Consider the following 27957-nt stretch of genomic DNA (forward strand, 5'->3'; position numbering starts at 1 on the left):
GTTTTTCTAGAGCTCACATAGAATTTCGAGAAGCGTTTCGATCACAAACTAGTCCCGCCCTCCCCTACTCCGATTGGTTCGCTTGCGTGAGAAGGGGGCGTGGTGAAGTAGCGTAAAATCTTCTGATTGGACGGTCTGACTGTAGGGCTACCGTTATTGGTCGATAACCTTCTCTGTAAACATTTTAATTGGTCAGTCTGCACGTCAGTAGTCCTTGTTTACGTCATGCAAAGCTAATGTACCTACCCTCATCTCGAGCAGCTATGCCGAAACGTAAATGTACGTTCACGGATGGATTAAAAAAGAAATTCCCATGTTTTGTGTAGCAAATAAAGGTGTAAAGGACCTAAAAGCACACATAGGTTCAGCTAAGCATGGTCACCCTAATAAAGCAGGGACATGTGATGCGTACCGTGGTCTTGAAGTTTGAGCAGCAGATGGCGACACTGGACCTCTCCGGACTTGGTGATCTCTGCAAGGGGGCTCAGCTGCGGCAAGAGAGAGAGAGAGAGAGAGAGAGAGAGAGAGAGAGCTAACTAACTAACTAAATCGGGGAATGAGAGAGAACCAGGGAGAACAGGAGACACGAGGGGACAGAAAGAGAGAGCTCTGAAAGACCCGAGAGAAAGTGAAGACCAAGACGGGAAAGAGAAGGAGAGGAGCTGGAGAGTGAGTGGCTGTTAGTGGGCGAGCTGAAGCCGAGAGAGTTTGTCCAGTGGATGTAAGAGTGTTTTGGAGATGTGTCCGCTGCGGGCTGCAGGGTCGCGGGTGCGGGGAGCTGGGCTCTGCCGCCGCCTGCCGCTACTCCTCCGCTTCTTCTTTCTGCTCTCCGCGCCTCACTCCGTCACAGGTAGGAAACTCTTCATACAGACGCCTTGAACTGACAGAACCGGCCCCAGCTCACCGTATCTTAAGCCCTTCTGGAGTTTAAAGAGGGCAGACATAACGCCCCAGTGTGGAGAATAGACTACAGGTAGCTTCACCTCCTGAAGCATCACCCGGCCTCCGTCTTTTTTTAGCAGGGCTTGGGGACAACACGCGCCCGTATCTCCTAACATTCAGCTTAAATTAATTTTCTGAATTGAATAAATAATTCGAAAGTTTTTAATTCGTTAAATTAAAACAAAGTTAATTTACCTCATTTGCTCCAGGCTTTTCTTCTGTCAGGGGCTTCCCTTAGTCAAAGTCTTAGTGCTTAGCACCAAATTAGCACCTGAAGCTGAACGTGTTTAACCCGCACCCTGCTGTGACAATAAGAACTTATGTTTTACTTTAATTTTCTGTCTCCAAAGAATGGGTGAGTTGTTCGTTGTCTAACCTGGGTGAGCAGGGGCTTGAACTCTCAAAGTGACCTCAGTGTCAGTCAGTATCAACACTGAAGGGCCTATATTTGAAGTGCGAGTTTTAAGTGGATTCACACATACATTTCTGGATTTATTTTTGCAACACACTCAGTCTGTCTTGAGTGGTGTGTCTCTTGTGACTGTACTCTTGGTGGCTTGGTCTCTGAGCTGAATGTGCTGCTGTAGCTCCTACTCTTTTAGACTGAGCTTGTTGACCTAGACACCCCTCCATTAAATGTGAGTACATATTGGTTTTAGCCCTTCATAGAGTGACAATAGGGCTGTTAAAGTGTAGTGAGCGAGTGTGTGTGCCTCAGCTTAGCTCTCAGCTGGAGCTCCTTTGGAAGGCCAGGACTGCTTCATTTGCGTTAGAAAAGGTGAACCTGGTTTAAGATACCACACGATTATGCAGAGCAGAACACCCTGCTGAGGAAGGTCCATTAACCAAAACTCAAAGACACATTAGAGCAGGTTAAAGCCAGTTTAGTACGTTTTCAAAAAAGACTTTAAATCTGACTTATTTTTATTTACACCTTTTCCACACAGATGGTCTTTACTATAGGGTTTTTTAAATTAAAAGTTTGAAGTTACAGCCAGCTAACAGAATAAAACATTTAGCCTTTCCACTGTGAAAATGAGTATAGTATATTGTTGCTGTCCAATGAAAAACATGTATCTCCCAAAATAGTAATTTTACAGGAGAAAGAAAAAACCTTCTTGGCTCTCGATGGAAGTAAATGTAAAAAATGTTTTATTCCAAGTGATTTTGGAGCATTTTTAAAAATGTAACCCAGTGTGAAAGACGCCTGCTGTATTCAAATAATGTAGTAAATTAAAAATCCACAAAAATGGAGGTACACGTTTATAATTGGACAGCAACAATATTTAAATGTATGGATAAAGTACACGTTTGGATGTTCATGAGCTGGGTTGTACTTTTGAGGATACATTAGTATTTTTCAGCCACGCTCTTCAGCGAAAAGGAAAGCCAGAATAGTTTGCATAGAGCTCTAAACACAGGATGAACTGTAGTGCACTTTATAGATATTCAGTCCTGTGAATTATGTCCCCAATAGGAGCCTACATAAATTGCATTGCTGATAAGATATCTCACATTACCTGGTGAATTGATTTACAGAGTTTTGAATGAAGTCCACGTCTAATCCCCAGCCTGTTCTTCTTAATTCCTAAGTAGATTTACCGAGCACTTATTGAATTGGTCAGCCATGAACCTAGTCCAAGATCCTGGAGAGTTCAAGCTTGGAAAATATTTGTGATTGATTTTTGTACTCTGTGACACCTGTCAGGGCTCAGAGCTGCATAATGGCAAAAAATAGGTGCTGGATGGGGAACCCTAGTGCAAAAGAAAAGAAGTAAGGTTAAGTAATTCACCAGCTTTCCATTGTGAAGGAGACAGTTTGGAAACAGCCGTTTCTGTAATTTGGTGTGATTTTTCTCTCTGTTCAGATTAAGCATTTTTTTTTTCTCTTTATAAACAGACGGTTAAACCAATGTTTAAATTCATACACCTTTGACTCCCCACGTTTAAATTGATCACAAGCCGTAAGATTATTCAACTTTTTAGTGATTGTTTTTATTTAAAATATACATTGTATAGTGAACGTTAATATGTATTTTCTTGTATATTTTATGGTCTGCACCCTGTTGTAATATACACCAAGGGGCGGTCGCACACATCCTTGCTCACAATATACCTTTATTACTGCTTACTGTCTGAGTTAGGATACACTCAGATTGACCTTTGCTGGTGTAGAATATAGGAGTTAGACAGGTTCCGTCAACCTTTTCACCCCGTGCACTGTAGCAGATCCCCCTGCAGATATAGGTGCTGTTTTATGGTGGGATTTAAATTAAGACCTCTTGCTTGATTGATGGATCTTGTCAATGGTAGGTGGATGAACGCCCTCTGTTGATATAAGCGCTTTTTTCCCCAGCAGTTATGGCTGGTACTGCTTGGGATGTTCTTATATGCTAAACGTGTCCGGTGGATTTTTTACGACAGCAGAAAGGAAGATCATTCCCCTCATGCTGCCTGGCTGGCCTGCGAGTGAGACCAGCAGCTGGAATGGAAACAGAGCTGTTCAGTAATCCAGTCTTTAGGTTTAATAATAGTTGAGAGAGTGTAAATCATGAAGGTGGAACGGTTTAGTTGCGGTGTTCAGCAGGACAGAATGTTGACACTAAAGGCACTTTACTTCAGAAAACCTCCCTACGAAGGAGCATTGTTCTGCAAACCCATGTAACACTCCGTGGTTTAATCTGGTCTCCAAACACATGGTACAGTTACTCAAGCGTCCAGACCTCCATCTTTAAAAGCCTTTGTAGATATGGAAGGAATGCTCACTCAAGCATGTGTAGAATAAGTGCTAAACCCTTGTAAGCCTCATAATCCATCAACTTTTTTTTCCCCTCACCTCCCCCTCCTCCTCTCATTTTGTCTGTGTTCTTGGCTTTGTTGAATCCAATATTATAACACAATGAATTAATCACAAAGTTAAAAATCATTTTCCACACATGTTCTTCGTACATGTTTGTAAATCTGTACGTTAGCGCTGCCAAGCTTAAAAAAATGACTCTGCATCTTTACATTTATTACTAAGCTTGATGACCGGCCAGGCTGAAATTCAGCTTGACTTCTTAAGCTGCGTACAGTGAGAGGACAACGATAGGTTCTATCAACAGTTTTTAATCATTTGATTAATTAGGGTCTGCAGGCCCCTGCCTGTGGGGAAATGATTATTTCGCGAGAGCTGGGTGTTCTGGTGTTGGATGGTAGGCTCCTTCTAGCTCTGCTTTCCAGCTTGTGGTCTGCTTAATGTAACGTGTCTTCAGGGACTCTTTGGTATGAACATTTTCTTAGTGTCTGTGTGTTTGGGTTTGTGATTTAGCAACTGGCAGAGCTTTCAGCTGATGACTATCATTATCCAGTTTGAGAAGCATTACACTATATTAGAACATTGTTGTGTACTTGGTGGCGCGTTTCATTTTGCCAGTCGTATAGCTCTGTAACAATAAACGTTCTGGGGTTCTGCTTTCTGGGACATTTGAATAGCTTTACATCATGTTGGAAACTAAATTTACTTTGAAAGGGCTTGTTTCACTTAGGACTGGGGGAACAAATGAAAAATGTTATATTGCGTTTTATTTTTTTTAATGAAACACAATATGCATCACACTTTATTTTTTTTTCTGAAGTATGCAAATTTGGAACAAAAAAATGTAAAAATATTTGTTGTACAAAGTAGTTTTAAAGCATTTTTGTGTGACAAAGGATTGTAATTCAAACTTAAAACTTATGAACTGTTCATTTGTCATTTCATAGTAGCTTATAGTGTTAAAATGACAATGACAAAAAAATTCAGCATTAACCCACTACATTCAGGCCGTGCTGTGTTCATGATTACTAATACAAACCTCACAGGTTCTTTTGGATGCAATATTATCCCCAAGAACAGAACAATTGATGTAGATGCTTTTTTTCCTTGATGGAAGTTGATAGGATGAATGCAGTGAAAAATACATTTTTCTCACTTTCCACTTTTCAGCTTCATTTTTTTTGTTAAATAAAATGGCTGTTGTCATTTGAAATACTATGAAGTAGTTTCCATAATAATACAAAAGAGTGGGAGAATAGATGAAGTATACGTTACACAAAAATACTTTAAAAAACTGAATGAAGTAAATTAAGTTCAAGTAGTTTTTTTTATAACTTTTAGTTTTGTAGTTAAGTAGATGTTAAGTGGAATATACCTAACTGCTGTTTATCTATGACTGACAGTGGTCAGAGCAGATGGATGAAAGTTGCTGATTTCCTTTGAACGTTTCAGTCTGGACTTGAAGAATTCCAACACCGACATGCATCACCTGCAGTAATGTATCCTTCAGATATTAAAGGAAGTGGGTTGTCCTGATTATCAAACAGATCCGGCCTGTGCCCGCACTTATCACACAGGCATCTTCTCTAGCCTGGGCCTGCTAATGCACCAGCACAGTACTACGTTTCATTTTACAGGCACGATGAAACATGGCTTTTTAAATTCAGCTGTAAATGTGTCGGTGTGTAAAGCTCTAAAGCCTGTTTGCCTTGTATTAAGGACTTAAGTAACCCCTAGATGCACGACGACAGGCAAATCTGTGGCCGTCCACAGTTGGGTCTTTGTGCATGCCGTATTCCCAGTGAGCTCATAAATGCTTTACCTTTACGGCCTGTTCGGTCTAAGACTGAGATTTGTTTTTTAAAAAATGAAAATATATGTGCAAGGCATCAGTCATCAGGGAGACTTCTCCTTTTTCCTCCACACACTGCTGGTCTTGATGGCCTCAGGTTTCTATCACTGAGGAGAGCTTTGTACATTCATAATTTGGCCTTGTGTTGGCCGAGGAATATTTTTAACTAATAAATGACTCCCTGGAGGGGAAACCTGACTCAGAAACGTTAGTAGTGCAATGAGTGATCTTAGTAGCTGTTGCTTCAGGCTTCAGGAAGAATAGTTTTGAGATGAAGACGCTACTACATCTGTCTCTTGACTTTGTCACTTTCTCTCTCTCTCTTTCCAGCAAACAGTGATTCACACACACACACTCTACAAACACACACCATACAGAGTTCATTTTTAGTCTTTGGATGCTTGAGCACTCTTTTTCTTCCAGTGCAGTCAAGGCTCTTTTTGCATGATTTCCAAGAAGCAATTCCCCTGGTCCTCTACCTGGCTCATTCTCTTTTGGCGCTGTTTGCATGTTAAGATGGACAATGTAGATCTGGCATGGGCTTAATGTTTACCCAGGGTGTTTTGAATGACAGAGGATAAACATTTAACAGTAATGTATTTACTGACACCTTGGACTCTTGAAATGTTGACACGTATATGTTAATACATAGAGATCAGCCATAATATAATGACCACTTTTTTTTTCTCTACACCCACTGTCTATTCTCTCTACTCCAATGTTTCCTTTGTTGTTCTGCAATTACTAACTGTTGTCCATTGGTTGCTCTGCATACTTTCACCCTGTTCTTCAGTGTGTGAAAGCTTTTTTTTTTTTTTTTTTTTTGCAATGGGAAAGTCATAGCTTGTTGGCTCCCTTTAATCCTGTTCTTCAGTGGCCAGGTCCCCCACAAGATCAACCTATAGCAGGTATTATTTGGCTTGTGGATTATATTAGGTTTGGTGGTGGTGGTGTATCAGTGTGCATTGAGCTTGTACAAGTGGATCAAACACCTGCACGTTTGTCTTTTATCAGTGCTGGGCACTGCTTGCGAAGTAATGAATTGCTCTCTGCAGCTAATCATTAATGAGGTTTTATTTTTGGTCCGTCTCTGAAGTAGCGTGATGCAGCTGGACGACTTGAGTATCTGAACCTGTCATTTTAAATGTTATTTTTCTCAGTAGCTGTAATGATGGAGCTAAACATATTGGAATTGGCCATAAACAAACAGAATAAATGTTTGCAAACCAGATGGCAGAAAAATGTTTTAGCGATTGTTGGAATATCCTTCAGATTAATCGGGCCAGTCAGTATCTATAAACAAAAGGGTATTATTTATTTAGAAGAAGTGTCAGTATTAAAGCACATTTTGTAAAACTTATAAGGGCTTCTAGAGTTGATGCTTTTCTTTATAGAACTGTAACAATATAACACTCTGTGTTCGTTAATTAATTCATTTATTCATTCATTGTTTTATCCAGTTCTGGTGAAGGTGGGTCACAAGCCTGCCCGGAATCACTTGGTGGGACACACTCTGGAGAGGGCGCCAGTCCCTCACTGGCGACACACACTTACACATTCACTCACACACTCACACCCAGGGATACTATTGAGTTGCCAATCCACATACCAATGTGTTTTTGGACTGTGGGAGGAAACCGGAGCACCCGGAGGAAACCCACGAGGACACAGGGAGAACACACCAAACTCCTCACAGACAGTCACCTGGAGCCGAGTGACAGGGTCACTACCTGCTGCGCCACCGTGCCGCCCACACTCTGTGTTATCCCTATGTGAATATTTCACTAATGTTTTGTAGATTACAATGTACTGTGAATCTTTTTGCTTCTCTCTTCCCCTTCTTCATCTTGATTTGTGCTGAGTGCAAGTTTTTGGGTCAGTTCCATGGCACTGCTGTGTCACTGAGGATCTGGTATTTTTGGAGAGATTTTCCAACTTCTTGTTGAAATGAGAGAATGTACTCTGCTTTGTAAGGGGTTCAAAAGGGAAAATAGTGTGTCTGTGTAGGTTTGTGGGGATTTTCTACTGTTTGAAGTGGACTAGGTGTATGTGTCATTACATAAATTACAGAGATCTCATTGAGTCAGACAGCTCTGTAAAAGCGAACCGATTCATGAGATATCTTGCATGCTTACAAGAATTCACCAAGAGAATTCTTTTGCCTTTGAAGGCTTTCCTTTTGATTGAGGGGTGTGTTTGACTCAGTGTGCACATGTGAATATCATATACTACCACTGTGCAATCAGAATCTGAGGAATTTATTTTACGGCCATGGTATCTATTTAAATTGTAATTTTCAAAATGAGAACTCATCCCCTTCTGGATGTTAACCCGAAGGTGTGCACATTGTATCACTTGTGTATGTCTCACACAGTCAACCGAAAATGTGGATTTGGTCGGCCACGTTACATTTCTTGCAGACTCACTATGTGTGTGCTTTGCTGGCTTTTCATTCATTGTGAAGTAATTAATATCAGTAGCTATAGAAACCTAAATCCCTCCATGAACTGAAAGAAAAGCATACTCAATAAGCTTACTTTGAAGATTAGGCCTATTACGGTGGTTCAGGACTAAGCTGCTGGTTTAACAAGCCACTTTCAGCCGCTATGATCCATGTGATCCAAATATAAGTTAAATGGACTGGGAATGTTTCATACATTGATCTCATTACTTTGTGATATTTCATCATGCTTTGTTCATGTTAGTTCTGCTGTCAGAGAATGAATTAAAATGATGTTTGAGAGAGTCGGCAAGGCGTAAAATTGCCTTAAATTGTCTAAACAGTGAGAAAAGTAATGCACATTTGGACTATTTTCACAGAACTCCTCTAAAAAACCTTCAAAGTTAACTACACAGCACATTTACCAGTGTTAAATCAGTGCTTTAGTTAAATTAACACTGAGTTTTACTATTTTTTAACATTTCAAAGTGTTAATTGAACACTAACTGTGTTGATTTAGCTCTGGCGGTCGTTTAATTAATAAAGTGAGGGCAGTTATACCCTCTTGGTCTAATGGATGGCTGTGGCATTTCTAGAGATCAAACATTCAGTCTTTGAGTAATGGGGCCAGTGCTTAGACGGATATACCAGTTGGGAGCAGCCTGTGTTATTTTTTTGACCAACTTGATAACAACTTTTATTTGTTCCTCAAAAAGTCTTGTGAGAGAGATCGGTCTCTCAAAACATATTCAGATATACAGTAATTTGGTAGCAGTTCACACACACACACACACACATATATATATATATATATATATATATATATATATATATATATAAATAAAAAAGCCTTTTTCTGTAATATCAGTATTCAGAAGTTCATGTATGACTACTGAATGTGTGCTCTTCACAGTGAGATAGTGGTGCTTTTGGGGAAGTGACTATTTGATTAATGGATTAATCAGGATGTTTTGAATATCTGTCAGAGAGAGTTATATCTGAGACAGGGCTCTTTCTTCACTGGATTTGTTCTCCCCTCGACCTGTATGTTTTGTTTTATTCAGCACAAAACCAAATATCTGCTACGTAAGTAAAGATAAAGTGTAAAATGCATAAAAAAAAAGCCCATCCCTCTACTAGCAGTTGCATGGAATGATGTTTTCTACATCCGTTTGACAGTGAGGCCTCCGCCTCTAAACCATATCCTACAGTCTTCAAGCAAACACAGAGCCCTTAAACAGTTGTTGGTTTAAGCCTGGCCTTTGTGCAGTAGTCTCTGTTAGTGGCTTAAAACTAGGCACAAGCCACTGTTTGTTCTGCCACTTCAGTGGAGGATAAAAGGCTAAGGGAAGAGAGTTCATGTTGGTGTTCTGTCTGACTGCTTGACCCTAACTGTCTAACAGGAGGGGAGGGAGAGGGGGAGGAAGGGGTGAGGAATATCCCTGCAGTATTTACAGAAGATTTTTTTTTTCACTTTTTTTTTTAATTTGTTTGTTTGTTTGTTTGTTTTTCTTCCTGGTGCTTACGTTTATTCTCCCCATACAATAGAAATATTTTCTCCCCACTTTTCATTCCGGCTTCCTTGTTCATTTTTTCCTTCTCCAGTTCTATGCTCTGTGTTCCCTCTCACTCTGCTGCAATGGCTTACCCAACCACATTGACCATGGAATCCTGAAATACAAACCTTCATTTCCCTAATGTCTTGTGATCCAAAGCCAAGCAGGCCACAGAGGCCAATGAGGATGGTGCCCAGATATGTGCACACAGAGAAACACTGCTGTGTCCATGCTGTTGGGTCTTTCTCTGTAGAGATTGACCTGGGGGATGGTGGCAGTGGCAGCATTTCTGAACGTCTTGAGTGCCATCCTGCTTGAGAGCAACCATCATCATCATCATTTTCTTCTCCGCTTCTCCATTTCAGGGTCGCGGTGGCAACAGGGCGAGCAAAGAAGCCCAGACGTCTCTGTCCCTTGCAACATCCACCAATTCCTCCTGGGGGATCCCAAGGCGTTCCCAGGACAGCCGGGAGATATAATCCCTCCAGCGTGTCCTGGGTCTACCCCGGGGCCTCCTTCCAGTTGGACGTGCCTGGTATACCTCCAGTGGGAGGCGTCCAGGAGGCATCCTGATCAAATGCCCAAACCACCTCAACTGACTTCTCTCAATGCGAAGGAGCAGCGACTCTACTCCGAGCTCCTCCCTAGTCACTGAGCTCTTCACCCGATCACGGAGAGTACGCCCAGCGACCCGTCGGAGAAAGCTCATTTCGGCCGCTTGTATCCGCGATCTTGTTCTTTCGGTCATTACCCAGAGCTCATGACCATAGGTGAGAGTGGGAACGTAGACTGACCGGTAAATTGAGAGCTTTGCTTTATGGCTCAGCTCTCTCTTCACCACAATGGTGCGGTACAGTGACCGCATTACTGCAGATGCTGCACCTATCCTACGGTCAATCTCACCATCCCTCTTCCCATCACTCGTGAACAAGAACCCGAGATACTTGAACTCCTTCACTTGGGGCAGGTTCTCACCCTTTACCTGAAGGGAGCATGCCATCTGTTTCCGGGAGATAACCATGGCCTCAGACTTGGAGGTGCTGATCCGCATACCGACCGCTTCACACTCGGCTGCAAACTGCTCAAGTGAACGCTGGAGGCCTCCGTGCGAAGAAGCCAGAAGAACAACATCGTCCGCAAAAAGCAGCGATGCCACCTCCCGAGATCCTCGACGGAAGCCCTCCTGCCCCAGGCTACGCCGTGCCACCCTGTCCATGAATATCAGGAACAGGAGTGGAGATAAGGCACAGCCCTGACGGAGTCCAATGCCCACACTGAACAAGCCTGACTTACTACCAAGGATGCGAACACAACTCAAACTCTGAGAGTACAAGGACCGTACGGCTCGCCGGAGCGACCCTGGCACCCCATACTCCTGGAGCACCTCCCACAGAATCTCTCGGGGAACACGGTCATATGCCTTCTCCAAATCCACAAAGCATGTGTAGAGTGGAGTAGCAAATTCCCACGCCCCCTCAATCATCTGTGCAAAAGTAAAGAGTTGGTCCATAGTTCCACGGCCAGGACGAAATCCGCATTGTTCCTCCAATATCCTAGGTTCGACTATCGGACGGATTCTCCTTTCCAGCACCTTGGCATAGACTTTCCCCGGGAGGCTGAGAAGTGTAATGCCACGATAATTGGCACACTTTCTCCGGTCCCCTTTTTTGAAAATAGGAACCACCACCCCGGTTTGCCAATCCAAAGGCACCGTTCCCGAGGTCCATGCGATATTGTATAGGCGTGTCATCCAAGACAGCCCCACAGTATCGAGTGCCTTCAGTAACTCTGGGCGAATCTCATCCACTCCTGGAGCTTTGCCACTGCGAAGCTTTTTCACCACCTCAGTGACTTCAGCCAAGGAAATGGAATCTGACCCCCCAGACACTTCTGGCCCTACCTCCTGTACAGGAGGCATGTCTCTCGGGTTAAGGAGTTCCTCAAAGTGCTCCTTCCAACGCCCAACAATACGCTCAGTCGAGTTCAGAGTTTCACCATCCTTGCTGAGCACAGCTTGGACAGTGTCCCCCCTCCCCCTCCTGAGCTGTCGGAGTGTTTTCCAGAACCTCTTTGAGGCCGCCCGGAAGTCATTCTCCATGACCTCTCCAAACTCCTCCCATGCTCTGGATTTTGCTTCAGCAACTGCCACAGCTGCAGCCTTTTTCGCCTGCCGGTACCCATCCGCAGAATCGGAAGTTCCCCGAGCTAGCCAATCTCGAAAAGCCTCCTTCTTCTGCTTGACAGCTTCCCTCACCCCTGGTGTCCACCAACGGGTTCTTGGGTTGCCACCATAACAGGCACCAACAAGCTTTTGACCACAGCTACATGCAGCCGCTTCCACGATGGAGGTCCGGAACAGTGTCCATTCAGACTCCATTCCCCCTACCTCCTCCGGAACATGTAAGAAGTTCTCTCGGAGGTGAGAGTTGAAATCCATCCGGACAGAGTCATCTGCCAGCTTTTCCCAGCACACCCACACAATACGTTTGGGTTTACCAGGTCTGTCCGGCAGCTTTCCCCGCCATCGAATCCAACTCACCACCAGATGGTGATCGGTTGACAGCTCAGCCCCTCTCTTTACCCGAGTGTCCAAAACATACGGCCTCAGGTCAGAAGACACAACCACAAAGTCAATCATTGACCTTTGGCCCAGAGTGCTCTGGTACCAAGTACACTTATGAGCAATCTTATGTTCGAACATGGTGTTCGTTATGGACAAACCATGGCTAGCACAGAAGTCCAACAACATCACACCACTCGGGTTTAGATCAGGCAGTCCGTTCCTCCCAATCACTCCTCTCCAGGTTTCCCAGTCATTGCCAACGTGAGCATTGAAGTCCCCCAGCAAAACAACAGAGTCAGTGCATGGAATCCCCTCTAGAACTCCAGTCACTGCCTCCAAGAAGGCCGAATACTCTGAGCTGCTGTTCGGTGCATACGCACACACAACAGTCAAAGTTTTCCTCTCTGCAAGCCGGAGCCGCATTGAGGCGACCCTCTCGTTTACTGGGACAAACTCCAGCTGTACAGGCGCCAGCCGGGGACTTGTGAGTATCCCCACACCTGCCCGGCGCCTCTCACCCTGTGCAACTCCTGAGTAAGAGAGAGACCAACCCCTATCGAGGAGTTTGGTTCCAGAGCCTACACTGTGTGTAGAGGTGAGCCCAACTATATCTAGCTGGTATCTCTCAACCTCACGCACCAGCTCTGGCTCTTTCCCCCCCAGTGAGGTTATGTTCCACGTACCAAGAACCAGTTTCCGCTGACAAGTTCCACGACGCCAGGGGCCCCCTTGCCCCCGCTCTGTGCCCGATGGGCATTGCACCGCACCCCTACTCTGGATCTTGCGGGTGGTGAGCCTACATGATCCTCCCACGTTGCCATTTCGGGCTGAGCCCGGCCGGGTTACGTGGGCTGCCCAGCCACCAGGCGCTCGCCGTCGGACACTACCCCCAGGCCTGGCTCCAGAGGTAGGTCCCGGTAACCCTTTCCCGGGCAGGGTACACTGAATTTTAATGTGTGTACTCATAGGAATGCTTTTGGATCATGTTTGTCTGGATCTTCACTCCAGACCTGTTCGCCATGGGAGACCCTACTGGGAGCTAACAGCTCCCGACGACATAGCCCTGGAGGTCATGAGACCACACAAGCCCTTCCGCCACGACAAGGCCCTGATCCAGGAAGGGTTGAGAGCAACCATTATCAGTAAATAGAAAGGACTAAAACTAAAATCCGTGAAGGTAGCTAAGTTTTAAACTTTCTCTGTGATAAAAGAATGGCGTTAACGATTTGTAATGATTTGTCTGTTTATTTTTTTTTTTTCTACAATTTCACAGTTGTAAATGTTAACAGAAGGCACATGTCCAAAACAATTTTGTTTTTAATATTTTAAGTTTTAATATAAATGAAAATTAAAGTGTATGATTCAATGTATGTTTGGCAACATATTATAATTTATGTTCATTGTCAATTAAATGTTTCCCAATACACTGTAGACATTATTTTACAGTAGACACAGTTATTTTAAAAATGACATATTTGGTGGATGGTTTTATCCAGTGTCTTAGATTCATTCATTCATTCATTATCTGTAACTGCTTATTCAGTTCAGGGTCGCAGTGGGTCTAGAGCCTACCTGGAATCATTGGGCGCAAGGCCGGTGTCTTACAATCATAAGGAAAAGTAACATTAGGAGACTTTCCCAAAGAGAATTGGTGCAGCAGTGGCATTACTGCATGGATGCTGAATTGATTTGCAGTTTGTGAGTTGTGTGTGATGTTGTACATTGTAGTAGCTTGTAGTATTGGACCGAAAATACTTAACTTTTCACATCTGTCAGTCCAATAATATATGGACTGTGGAAACATCCTGTACCAGGACATAAATTATTTTGATTTCTGACATTCGCTCATTGGATGTCGTCTTCAGTCCTTCTCCCACCACTGACAAGCTGCAGCAGCTATGAATTCTGTCACTTCTGCGTTCACCGTCCAAATCTGTCTTTCATGTCTTTGAAATACAGTAGTGCTCATGTGGCCTGGTTGTGTGTTTGCCCACAGCGACAAGGAATCTCGTCTTCCATCTCAAGATGGAAATTATATTTGGCAGGATGTGGAATGCCTCCTTGGCCCCAGCGGAATCTCTCGGAGGCGGATCAAAATCTCAGCGTGTTCAGGGGAAAATTGAGTTTACCTGTTTGAACCGGGCCTTTCAGATTTCCACTTTAACAGTTATTTCATTTCCCTTTGCAAGTTTGTCAAGCTTGGCTGTGTGTATGTTTTTAGAGATGTGTTTTTTTTTTTCTCCCCAAAAAGGAATTTGGACAAATCCCAACTTTAGCTTCATTTATTGGTGTCTCTGGGCCTGCACTCTTAGTAAACGCTGATTTCAGCACGGCCGGAATATAGACTTCATCACCATGAAAGTTCCATGTTCCAAAGGTAGAGAGCAAACAAATGGGAAAGAAGAGTAAAAGGAAGCTGGATTGAAGGACTATGATGGCTTATTTGCTTCACTGTTTGGGGCTAGGCATACTTTACAGAGAAAAGTGATTTCCTAACAGAACACACCAAGAGGAAAATATAGGGTAAGAGTGGTTCACAAGAGGCACAGGGGAAGAGAAGAAAACAAGAGACTGTAGAGACATGAAAAATAACTGCTTATACTTTGCACTGTGTACTTTAATAGGCATAAATAGCCATTTTGATATGTGTAGCTTGTTTGATACTATCTATTTGAATATGCTGAGATTTCAAAAGTTGAATGAGGGTCAGGCTTCAATGTCCTCTTCTTCCTCCTTTGTTCGTTCATTAATTAAAATGAATAAATTTTTAACAATAAAAATTCTTGTTTCATTTCCTACATTCAGGTACCACCAGGATAAACAGTGTAAAATGTTTTATGTTGCTATGACTTTTACACATTGCTGTATATGTTATGGAGGACAGTTTTATTATGTTTTCTAAATTACAGTGCTGCACACCCTTTTTTAAGCACATCATGTTTTACAGTTGTTCTGTAAGTGAAACTGTGCTTGCAGAGTTTACATTCCAACTTCTTGGAAGCATCTTATCGTAAAACTGTCACTTAAAGTGCCCACCTTTAAGAACTTTGTATAGGCCAAACATATGAATGTAGTTTGGGGCTTGTTTATTAGTAAGACTTTTTTCCAATTTAATAGTGGTTCCATCTCTCTCTCTCTCTCTGTTGAATCTTAAAAATGAACTTTTCCAAGTCCACCTACCTTTGCTGAGTTTATTATGCGATATTTCAAATGGAAACCTTCCATTAAGTCTTCATTATGCTGTAAACATTCATACTCCCAGCCTGTTTTGTAGATCTCTTGCAGAGTTCCATTTTCATTTGATGGAACTCCAGTTATTTATTGAACTACATGAGGGAGATTAATGTTTGTTTATGCTCGTGATGCCCTGTTGTATAATTGTATGTGTATTTGTAGTTTTCTGATGTAATATGTGCCCTGGCAAAAGATTCAGTTGCCCTTTACAGGCCTGCAGGCATTTTAGGTTATTATTTCTGACATGCACTACTGGATTGCTGATTTGAAATAGGGAGGCATGTTCAATATGATTCATTGCTGTTTTATAGCATGTCCAAATACAGAGTCTATCAAGACAAGCTGTTGTTATTGTTTGCCATCAACCACCTCAGTGGAAAATAACAAGTAGGAAGGCCTGGTCTTCTGTTCTGCCCAGCAGGTGTTTTGATATTTAATATCTTATTAATTTGTTTGCAGTTGAAATAAGAGTTAACTTAATAAAGTTAACACTTATTCCAACAAAAGTGCTAGTATGCATGCTATTGCACCTTGATTGTATGTTCAATTTGATTTTCTTGATGTAAACAATAACTTAAAGGTGACGTTCATGATTTAAAAAGTTTTTTTTATAAATAAAATTCTGAGTCTGTTTCCACACCATTTCCTAGCTCCCCAGTCTGTATGCTTGAAACCGGTCTAATGTGTTGACAAAGCCCCATTGTCAGTAAATGGTCTGGTATGCTAGGCTTTCTCTCTTTCTGCTCATGGCAAAGGCATCTGGAGTTTTTTAGACAATGGAGAGACCTCCAAACTTTGAAAACCACAAACCAAGATGAGGATATTGCTCTATTCCTGCTCCATAGGTGGGTAATATTGACTTGTTTTTGCTGTTTGGGATCACCTTAAGGCAGATTGTCTAAACTCGCGAGATGCATTAAATTACTACTACAAAGCTAAACAACTCAGGTTACAGATGCGATTCTGTGGTAATTCAAACAGTGAATAAAGACTTACAGACAAGTTAATCTCCAGCTCTATAAACAATAGTCATTTTTCCTTCTGAACGTAAACAAATCAAAGAATACTATTTCCCCATAATTTTAGGCGTCCCCTTTTTATGCTTTTTCTTAAATGACAGTATGCATGGTTTCAACTAAACACTTTTTTTTCTTGCCCTTCCCACTTGTACCTTATCTGAGGTGATTGGAATGTTCTTTCAAAAAAGTTTAATTCCATCCATAACATTAATATCATTAGGCATCTATTGCCAAAACACTATTTGGCTCTAATCCTTCTGAACATCCATCCGTATATAATAAAACTCTGGTGTGCACAAAATAAGTGGACTGTAGACCAGTGTCCCCTGAGAAGCTAGATTAAGCCTAACCTAAACTGCAGTGCTGATGCTGAATCAACATTTTTTTTTAGGCTTAATTTGGGTGTCTGAAACTGACCCTAAATTGTTCAGTGTTGTTTTAATCCAGAACTAGACTTGGATATGTATTTTAGAGAGTTTTAGTGTGGGATAACAGCCCAGTGATTTAACCTTTGGCTTGATTAGAAAGTTTTGAATATTGGTCAATGCTTTAAAGTCACATGTGTATGCTCATCTCTGTGGGATGGTTCTTAATTCACTATATTTAGAGTTACTGCACATTTTCAGATGTGAAAACAGTACTAATTGTGACATTCCTCTAGTAGCTGTATGCCAATACCAGCATGTTATGGAATTGAAACATTTTCCTTTCTCTTATCCAGTATAATAACCTTGAAGTTACTTGCTGTTCTTTCCAACATTATGACATTAATCCATTTTCAATTGGCAGTAAAACCCCCTGGTGAACATTGCTGTCAACACTCAGCATGTGTGCTGACCATTTTATTTCTTTCCGAAAAAGAAGAATAACACCAAGAAATATGCTTGATTTATTTTTTTTTTCCCCTTTTCTTAATGTGGAAGGAGTCAGGTGCATGGCTTACATTGTTTCACATCTTCAAGGTGGTCTTGGACAGACCCCAAGTTTGCCTGGGTGCTTTCTAGCATGAAAGCAATTAGCAGAGGTTTCATGGAGCGCTGGGATATGTGCAATAACAAAGAGAACGTGGGTCATCAGAGGCTATATTGGTTCTGGTTTTACTGTCAACAAGATTTAGGAAACAACAGCCTTTGCTGACATTGATTTAAAATCCAGAAGAGAATATAGAAGTCAAAGGTTGAAATAAAAAGCAAAGCATGCATACAGCATGTGCAGAACCATCAGAGATATTGCTGTTATGTATTTTTCCACCTTTAATCAAACATTACAGTGGTTTATTAAAATATTCCTTGGTGTACATATGTATACAGTTTGAGCTTATCTATAAAGTCCTGGTTCCTTCAGCCTTGTGAAGCCGTATTCTCGTTTCTTCTCTACCAGCTAGAGCACAGCAAATGGAAAATAGTTGCAGCTTTCAGTGTCACCAGCCTTTCAACACTTTGTTTATCCATTTTTCTTTCCATAAGCTTGGCCAAAAGACATTGGTAAGCATGGGGTTAGATACTGAGGTGCGCAAGCATAAAAGGCACACTGCCAAAACATCTACATATGTGAAAATGTGGCCAATGGTTTCTCAGTGTACTGAACCAAGGAGAGATCAAAGTTGTGTTGGAGCAAATAAAATAACAGCTGCCAAATGACTGTGTTTATAGGTTTGTAACTGATTTCTCTGCATGGGTGATGTTGTTTTTTGGTGTAGGTCTGCTCCCATTTTGAAAAATTGTCCAAAAATAACAAGAGTGAGGAAGGGAAGAAAAAATAGATGACAAAGATAAGACTGAATAGTCTGGCAACTGCAGCTGGTGAAGACATATTTCTCTGAAGGTAGAGTCATTTTCACCTCTTCTTAAGAAAGTGTAGCCAAGGGGAAGTGCATATTTCATAAATGCCTGAGCAGTGCATCCAAAAATGCATATGAATGTTAAGTTTACAGTGGAACATATCACTGAAGATCTTAATAGCTTAATTAGTGGGAAACCAAACTATGGAAACAAATTTTCTTCAATAATGCAACAAGAAAAACTATTATTTAAAAAAAAAAAAGGACAATTTTATTTTTAAAGTGGCAGGAAGCTTTGAAAACTACACACACTTTTATGTAGACATATGGGGCATGCTGTTGAAACATTTTTGTTTAGTAGCTGGTAGGATTGCAAAATTCTGGGAATTTTCAAAGTTGGGAAATTTACTCTGGGAATTAACGGGTAATTATGGGAATTAATGGGAATAAAATGGGAATATTCAAAGCTAAATGTTAGAAACTTACATATAGTTGGTAAAAAATATACTGAAGCATTATTTTGGCTAAAACAATTAGATAAGATATGAAAACTGTTGAATAGCAAAGCTGCTCCTCAATCCCAGGTACATAGCACATTACACACTGAAGGGCTATTGAGACCACACCCCTGCACTGTTCATTCCTCCGTCACATGTATTGACGGTGATAGCATTGAAATATTTAAGCAATTTTTAAATCAAGGTGTAATCGCTCAGTTGCTTGCTATCTGGTAAATCAGAAAAGCTGAATGAGCAATTTCATTTAAGAGACTTGTTTACCAAGGCTAGCAGTCTAGCAAGAGGTTAGCTTACCAAGGATAGCATAGGCCAACTACCTATTTTTTTACCTCCAACGTGTTATTTTATTCAACAGAAGAATGCCACGTGCGTCAGCTATGATATCACAGGTGTTATAGTTATCATTTGTATCTGCTTCTTAAGTGTGACGCCATGCGTGTCGTTACCGCCGTTTCCGGGTCCAATCGCGCCTAAAGTCCCTTGCCATACATTCATAAGATTTGTGTTTACTGTTTGAATAAAGCTAAATTTCTTAATCAATTCTATTATCTCTGTTCAGGAATTCAGAAAAAGTATTTGGTGTGTGAGCTGCTGTGCAGACTGACTGGGTTGCCCCGTCTTTGGGAGCACAGCAGCCGCGGAGAGAGCCGTGTTTTGTAACAAGTTCTGCTAAAGGCGATAATCTGCTATTAGAAGTAGCTAAGATTTGTACAGAAAGTTGTGTGTTGTTTTTTTTTTTTAATAACACAGCAGAAGATCTGAAAAGTCACTAAATCTAGCAGCAAAATCACTAAGTTGTCCATACTGAGCAGTGGTTTGGACCCGGATATGACATTTCACACGGTCGAAATGTCATGACTTAACAAGCGGATTGTTATACATTCATGTCTGCTGTTGACAAAAAATGGTTTATTGATGATAGTATGATATAGATCCTTTTAAACTGTCCACTATTTCCTATTAATTCCAATAAATTCCTAAAGTTCCCAAAATTTCCATGGAATGTTTACATTTTGGAATATTTCCAAAGTTTCCGAACTACAGTTCCCATGGAAAGTTGCTGGTAATTTGCTGGAAATTTATCTGAAATTTTCCACCCCTTTGTAACATAAGTAGCTGGTGAATGTAGAAGTAAATCTGATTCTGCTGTGAAGTGTAATATCTTATTTTATCTGTAGTCCTTTGGTATCTTTCTTCATCATGCTGAGTAAATAGATCACTCAAAACAACAGAAATGATTCTTCAGATGAAGACGACAAAACCTAAAATGGATCTGTGGCTGGACAGCCGTCAGGATTGGTTGACACCACAGAGATTTCCAAATGGTTTTGTGATGTATTTGCATAGCTGGTGTATGATGAATGAAAACAATATAAAATTCTATAAAAAGTTTAACTGAGGCTTTAATGATAAACTGCTTTTACTTGATGATTTTCTAAAGAATACCAGCATTATGAGAAAAGGGGTAATCAGTTGTGGTTGACACCATTTGAGAATCGCCTGTGTGTGTATATTATCACAGTGTGTTGCTGACATAAACTGTTGATTAAGGGATGGTATTATGGCTGTACACTAGAAAATATATTGTTTGTATGATTTGCTTGTCTAGATGCTGTGTCTAGATGCATAGTTGTAAAAAATATGAGAATCACATTGAATATAAAAACATTGAGAATCAGAAAATCAAATCTAATTGTTGAAAATATTTATTATTATTAATGTGTATTGTCACTATGCAAAGAAAAACATCTCCATTTTTGTGGATTTACACATCATTTGAACACAGCAGCTCTCCTTCACACTGAAAATTCCATGATGAATGAACCAATAGAAATGCTCCAAAATTACTTGGAATAAAAGTATATTACTTTGACTTCTATTGAAAGTTAAGAGTTTTTTTTTCCTTCTCCTGTACAGTTACTGAATGGGAGATACTAAAGAGTTTTATTTATTTATTTATTTATTTTTGATGACAGCGATAATATATAAGCAAAACACACACGTATTTATTCTATATACAATACCATTCTTCTGCAGATGTAGTCACGGCAGGAATACATGGATTATTCACTGACAGGAAACGATGAATTAGAAGATGTGAGCAAGTAATGAAGGAATGTTAGTCCAGCCCAAACTTCATGGTTGGAGAGAGCCCAGGAAAAGTGTGGGAGGGGTTTGGTGCTTTCATGAGCTCACGGGAATAAAGGGGGCTGTCCTGCCCAACCTAGGCCAACCTGTGGTGGGTCTTGAAAAGAGGCGCCCCGTGTTTCCTTTCGGAGCCATGGGAATAACTCTGGACCCAAGCGAAGCGCTTGATCGGCATGACGGCAAGCCGGCAGTGGGGTTGAGGGGTGTGCTTTGAAATAAAGGAGGATGGTGGCTGTGACCGATCTACAGACGGATGGGTGGAGGGAACAGAGGTTTTGATGAAGGATTGTTTGTCAAAGGGCCAAATCCCCTGCTTTCATAGAGTGGGTGGGGCCTAAAGGCCAAAGACCCTGAGAGTCTGTGGGGTGTCTGAAACTATAGGAGACAGAGGAAGCTCAACAGAAAGCTCTGCAGGGTTGAGTGAAGGCAGGTGTAGGGTAAAAAGTTCAGTGGGTTTTCAGTGCTACAAAGTAGCAGATAATAGTCTACAGTAACTGAAAATACATTCATTCATTCATTATCTGTAACCGCTTATCCAGTTCAGGGTCGCGGTGGGTCCAGAGCCTACCTGAAATCATTGGGCGCAAAGTGGTAATACACCCTGGAGTGGGTGCCAGTCCTTCTCAGGGCAACACATTCACTCACACCTACGGACACTTTTGAGTCGCCAATCCACGTACCAATGTGTGTTTTTGGACTGTGGGAAGAAACCGAAGCAGCCGGAGGAAACCCACACGGACACAGGGAAAACACACCAACAAAGTTCACCTGAGGTCTTAATGACCTGTCTTAAGGTCTTTGAAGTTCTTTGGTCAAAATAACAACAAACACAGCACCTTTTGTACCCTGTCTAAGAGCCCTGTTTTAAAACAAAACTTTTCGGTTTCTTTAAATGATAACAAGCCACACTGTGTGAAACAGCAACACCAGGTGAGGCACATAGTAGCTCTGTTTTAACTCGGTCTTCCTTCCCCCTTATTGTCGCTGGTCTTGAAGGTCCACTCAGTTTTCTCATGTGACAGATCTGGTCAGGTCTGTTGTACAAGGTTTCACAGCAGCACAAAATCAGTACTGCTTGTTTTATCACTTGATTGCTGACTTGGGCAGACCACAAAAAAAATGAGTGGGCTATTTTTATTTCAGTTTGTGGGTTGGACGGCTCCACATCCTAAAATTAATGAACACGTACTGAAAAAGTTCATTTTTTCCCCCATAACACGCCACCTTTAATATTGTACTTTGGATTTAGAAAATGAGAGGTGTTTTGTTTGTATTGAGAATCATGACTCTATACACACACACACACACACACACACACACAGAGCTGGTGTGTCTGTTATCACTAGGGATGCTTCAAAGTTTCTGTTTTTGCACTTTTTGTAACAATCACTGCTTTTTGAAAGCATCTCTGCATTGACTCTATCTCTATACAATTCCTCTCATTTCATCCTGCTATGCTCCTCACAAAACACATGGTGAGGGCGGAGCCTCTGCAGTAGGCAGACTTCTGGTAAACAAATTATATATGAGAGGTTCCTTCCTTCTGACAATTGCATGAGCCAGTAACAAAACAAATATATCTACAGTGAAACCTTTAACTCTTTCACACCAAAAAGGAGGGCTATTAAGTGTCGTTTCACCAGAGGGAGGACAGGGAGCTGAAATAAACTGACTGTCCGTCCTAAAGCCGGACGCCTGGCCACCCTAGTTATTACTGTCTTTGGTCTTTAATAGACACCCATCAAACATTCTCCTGTCTTCCCAAGCTGTGTAAAACTGCTGATGTGCCTGATTCGCCTGCACATTTTCCTCTGCAGGCAGCCTACATGTTTTCCACATTGAGGGAACTACATCTGTGATTGTGATTTAACCCTGCTTTAGTGTTACTTTTAGCAGATGGGGGGAATTCTCTTCCTTTCCTCTCTCCGTTTTCCCACCTGTGAAATTAATTGAGATCCCTTGGAAACTGACAGTTATTAACAAGTTCTTACAAAACCAGGAATGGACAGGCTTGCACACCAAAAGCAGCTGCTTGGGAATTATTTGACACTGCTTAAAGTGATTATACATGTGAGCACTGGCAGCTGAGACGGTGTTCTATTCTTGTTTTGTCGTTGAAGATACTGTAAATGTCTAAAGCCCGTAAGCAGTTGGTGGTGGTTATAAGTTTGTGGGGTTTTTTTAATTTTGAAAGAAGACACTGACAGACATTTACAAATTTGTTTCAAAATCTTTGTCAGTCAGCTTCTGCTATTAAGGTTTAGAATAACATTATTCCGATCCCTAACTCTTTCTGGACCAGAGCATCACAATAGAGCCTTCTCCTGTGGATCATTGCTTTTTATATATGAGCGTGTGTGTCATGCATGAGACAAAAGCTCTTTTGTTAAAGCAGCCCTCTTGCTGCAACATACTTGTATCAAGTTCTTAGGCTGACTCTTACTTGTATCTTATAGCTAGACATTGTTTTAAGTGTTGCGAAACCCCAGATTAAAAGAGTGGAGGGGGTGGGTAATATGATATGTAAAGGTTACCTTGATAAATTACATCAAGTCTGATAAAGGCACCCTTATATTTGAAAGGACGGCATAAGTGTTGTGTATTATGTTTGTACTATGTAGTTCATTACATATGTCACTCCAGTTGTGTTGCCTGGCTTCAGAACTTTCTGTAGCAGAGTGAGCAAACACACGGGTAAATGCTACGGTCCTGCTCACTAAACTAATAAACTACACTCCAACTTTACACACACAGGACATTTTTCTTTGCAAAATATGAATGTTTGCTTATGCGGCTTTAATTAACACCATTATCAAACTATGGCCAGTTTAATTACTTGACTTTAATAACATCCGACAGTTTATAGACTGATAGTGTCATTTTAGCCAACCATACCAAACAAAGTATGCGTAGAAAGTTAACAAGTTCTGACAAATGCTTGTTAATATTTACCAGGTTATCAGGCCTCTCTGTGTCTTTACCTCATCACCTGCAGTTTTCTTTTTTTCTGCCGTGGAAGCACCCAACAGTCATTTTAATTGATGTCTGATGTGTATTGACTACTATTTTTCATGTGAGTTGGAATGTGATTGCTCAATACTGAACAAAGCCATATCCCCAGTTATAAGAGGGTGTGCAGTAGGGTAGTGCCATATCATACAGTTCATATAGTATCGCCAAGAATATTATCACCAAAATACCCTGAAATATTGTGATATTACTTAAGGGCCTTATTACCCACCTCTAGTGTGTAGACATTTTTTATAGCCACTGTATGTCCTTTTAGAAGCTTTACTCAGACCACTTTAAAGCCCACATCTTAGCTTGATTAGATGAGGATTCTTGTCTCTCTGGAGGTGTGGTAGATAACAAAGACTGCACAAACACTTGAGACACTTGACACACTCGCAGTGCCTCCAAAGTCCCCATCTCCACTGATAAAAGCAAGCTGCTGAAAATAGAAACGGCAGGAGTTGGTTTAGTTCCATGGAAAAGGCACAAAATGCAACTTAAGTGAAAAGAATGAGCTTTTGCTGTCAGTGTGGAGGGCCTTACGGGATTCTGTTTCGGTTTTAAGCTGCTAGGTGCAGTGACATGGCCTTAAGTGTTATAGAGCCACAATACCACACAGCCAGTAAATTGTGCTGTAGAGATTATGTTGTTATCTTGAGATTTAAAACCTGGTTTTCATTTCAGTGGTCTTGATAAGGTAAGTTGATTACCACATGGGACCGTCGGTCCCAATAGTGCACTTACATTCACATATCTGCTGACCTTCGCAAAAAGAGAAATCATGCATAAGGCAGTTTTCTGTAGAACCTGGCTGGGCTGCTTGTGAGGAAGTGTCAGATGTAGTTAACTGCTGTGTGACTGTGTATATTGCGTTGCCAATACAATCGTCTCATATTAGAGTTTGTAAATGACCTAATATAAATAACTATTATTATTATATTAATTACTTTGTTGTTATAATAGGAATATGATAATGGCAAGCTTTGTTTTGGTTAGTTGAATAAACAGGCTAAGTAGTGTACATTTCGTTCAAACCTAACTTTTAACTTGAGAGGGATATATTATCTCTCACAAAATGTCAAGAGTCTTTACTGCCAAGTGAACTGATGAAAAGTGAAAGGAAATGGCTAACATTAGCCAACTAAATTCAGTCAATGAAGCAGTGTTTAAAGCGGCTAGATACTGCTTCATTTTTAACCTTATAAAGTTATACTGGATGTTGTTATTGAATTATGGAAATGTAATCAGCAGAATCAGTGACACAACTTTTATAATGTTTGGCCCCTATAGCAAACTATTTTGACCTGAAAATAATTAAGGATTTATGTTCATTACCATAACATCTGTCCAGTCAGAAACAGAATTTAAAGAAATAATAATAAAAACGTTTTTATAAAGATATTTCTGTGGTCAGTGGATGAAATAAATATCCTTATTACACTGAGATATGAAACATCATATTTAGATGCGTGTATCAGCATATATTCCAGCAAATGCATGAACACAGTTGTTTTTGCCTGTGTGAATGCCCGTGTGCATATTGCCACATTTTATAAGTTGAATATAATGTCCATAGAGTTAATATACAATAACTCTATGTATATTATATTTCTTGTTATTGAGAAATATATGGAGATGTATATTTTCCCTTTATTCAGACAGAAGCAGGTGTCTGTGAGCAGGTATAGTTATACCCCTTAAATGATTTACACCCACCTGCAAAGGAATCCCCCCCTCTGTAGTCAGTTAGTGCCACAACTACAGGTGTGCAGTACGTATAGCGGTTAGTTCACACTGCTTAAATAAGTATCATGTTCAACTTCATTTACTTGAAATAGGAACTTTTACTCCCTGATATATAAATTTTGCTGTAGTATGTGTTGTGGAATTATAATGATATTATGTGTGAACAAGGATTAACAGGATTTGGAAGGACTTAGTTGGTAGTTGGTTGGGGTCCTGTTCTGAATAAATGACTTTTCCATGACTACATATAACTTAGCCAGGAATATCCTCTGTTTATGCTCAGCGGGGGACTTGAGGATTAAAGTGGCTGGTATTTGCTTGATGAAAGTAACCACCTTATTTAAACCATGAACTTATTCTGAACAACAAATGGGAACTTTTCACAACACAGTGGTTTGAACGTGTTGTGCTTGGACTCTAATTAAGACAACGCTGAACAAAAAGAAGTCAAATGTAAACACTTTCAGCGACCAAAGCACAATCATAAATCAAATATAAACAGCGCTCAGAAAAAAAAACCAGGAACAATCTTCCAACAACATTAGAAAAAAAAATCCCATATTTAATACGGGAGCATATTTACAGGACAAGCTAATCGTTAATTAATCGTAATCGATTAAAAATCGTGGTAAAATATACAATTAATCATGATATTGATTTCTGCTCATATCGCCCAGCACTACAACCTAGTGTCGTTTTAACTTTAGTTTATAAAATAATTAATGGATAATAAAAGTCAATTTTTCAGTGACAGTGTGACACACACACACACACACACAATGGTATATTTTATGAACTCCCTTAGTAACATTCCCCTGCCATATGCAGTGATTCAGCGATTTAGATATGTTACCCTTTCCTCACTATTAAATTAGACTTGAAATGGATCTCTCCAGCACTCCTATCTAGTGTAACATGTTTCTCCTTCTGCCACCATTTGTGAGCTCCTCATTAACGTCCCTCTGACATGTGTCACGGGGTCGTTTTTGCAGGGCTTTTACCTGTGCAGCTCTGAGGTCAGCCTTCAACACCCACAGTAAATTCTCTCCTGCCCCTTAAACAACACATCACGGCGAGGGTTCAGGACATATAGGTTGGCTGTGAAGCTCTGACAAAGAAAGCTTGTGTTGAAACAGAGAAGGATGCGTTTGGAGAAGTTACAGTACAGCAGCTGTAGACATTTTTGGAGGCCCACACACTCGGGACCGGGGTGAGAGCGAGTGCGTAGCTGAAGTGTGTATATCAATTATTCTTATATGGCGTAGGAGTATATATTACACAAGGGTGATTTATACATGACATGCATTATGGCTGCTATGCTAAGATGAAAATACATCAGTGCATACTGAATAGCTATGCTTTAAAAGGGGTCATACATCATGACTGAGCGTGAACCTCTTGAGATTGTCTATTTAGTTGCTGCTGTGCTTCTTTTTTTTTCCTGAGGAATAACTTTATTATAAGGCTTACAGTTTATGACATGTTCTTTTAGGGCAAACCCTGTTTGCCTGCATTGTATTGGTAATTTTATTATTGATAAATTCAATAGTACTTCAGAAATACAATTTAGTCTATCTGTATGTTTCTGTGGACCAGAGTAGCACTGTTTAGCAAGCATTGGGCCATATTTCAATAGACTATCCACTAAAGCTATTTCAGAAAAACATATCTCTATGAATCATGTTGCTCTTTACCAAGTCTGGGAGTGTAAAGACCATAAAGGACAAAGGAATAGCTGAATTATTCATTTGTGAGGTCTGTAATATTTTAAAAATCAGAAGTATGTCTGTAATTCTTGTGAAGCTACTTAACCAACTTAAACTACTTGGACCAACCTAAGATATGATTTACTAACCAGTGATTAATCTTTCCCTGGAAGTCCTGTTTTCTTTCTGCTAGAATCATCTCGTCTATTCTCTTTTTTCTGTCTTAAGAATCACTGTTGGCCCTTTGTAGCAAATAACAAAATCAGCTGTCCTTGTTCAGTGTCTTAGCTCAGATATTTGTTCCGCTGAGGAAAGAATAAAAACAATTAGGTCTAGTGTAAACAGTCAGCTTTAGTGGAGCCTGCTGGAGCAGCATCATACGTAGTGGTTGGTCCTGTCAGGAGTGTGGCAGATTTAAAGAGAAACTCTGTTTGTGTTGTCTGGATTTGTCTGTGTAGCTCTCATCCAAAATCCTTGAAGGGTAAAAACATCCACTATTGTCTTTTACTGCCTTTGGGACACAATGATTGGAAACAAATGGAGCACGAGAACACATTTTTAGAAAGGAAACTGTACAGGACGCTTTGGATTGAAAGGATTGTTTCTGCCCTTAGGAGTTATTTGTTACTGGTGATAGTAATATT

At 40.8% G+C, this 27957-nt stretch overlaps 1 protein-coding gene across 1 annotated transcript in view; it reads left to right on the forward strand.

Moving 5' to 3' along the window:
* The first annotated feature begins 448 nt into the window (after positions 1–448).
* Positions 449–27957, forward strand: part of ror1 (receptor tyrosine kinase-like orphan receptor 1) — a 131453-nt gene continuing 103944 nt past the window's right edge. Inside the window, exon 1 of the mRNA XM_066666219.1 lies at positions 449–850. Coding sequence (XP_066522316.1) covers positions 739–850 — 112 coding nt within the window. The 5' untranslated portion in view covers positions 449–738. The remainder of the gene's footprint in view (positions 851–27957) is intronic.

Source organism: Hoplias malabaricus, chromosome 3 (assembly GCF_029633855.1).
Source record: "Hoplias malabaricus isolate fHopMal1 chromosome 3, fHopMal1.hap1, whole genome shotgun sequence".
In the NCBI taxonomy this organism is placed as follows: domain Eukaryota; kingdom Metazoa; phylum Chordata; class Actinopteri; order Characiformes; family Erythrinidae; genus Hoplias; species Hoplias malabaricus.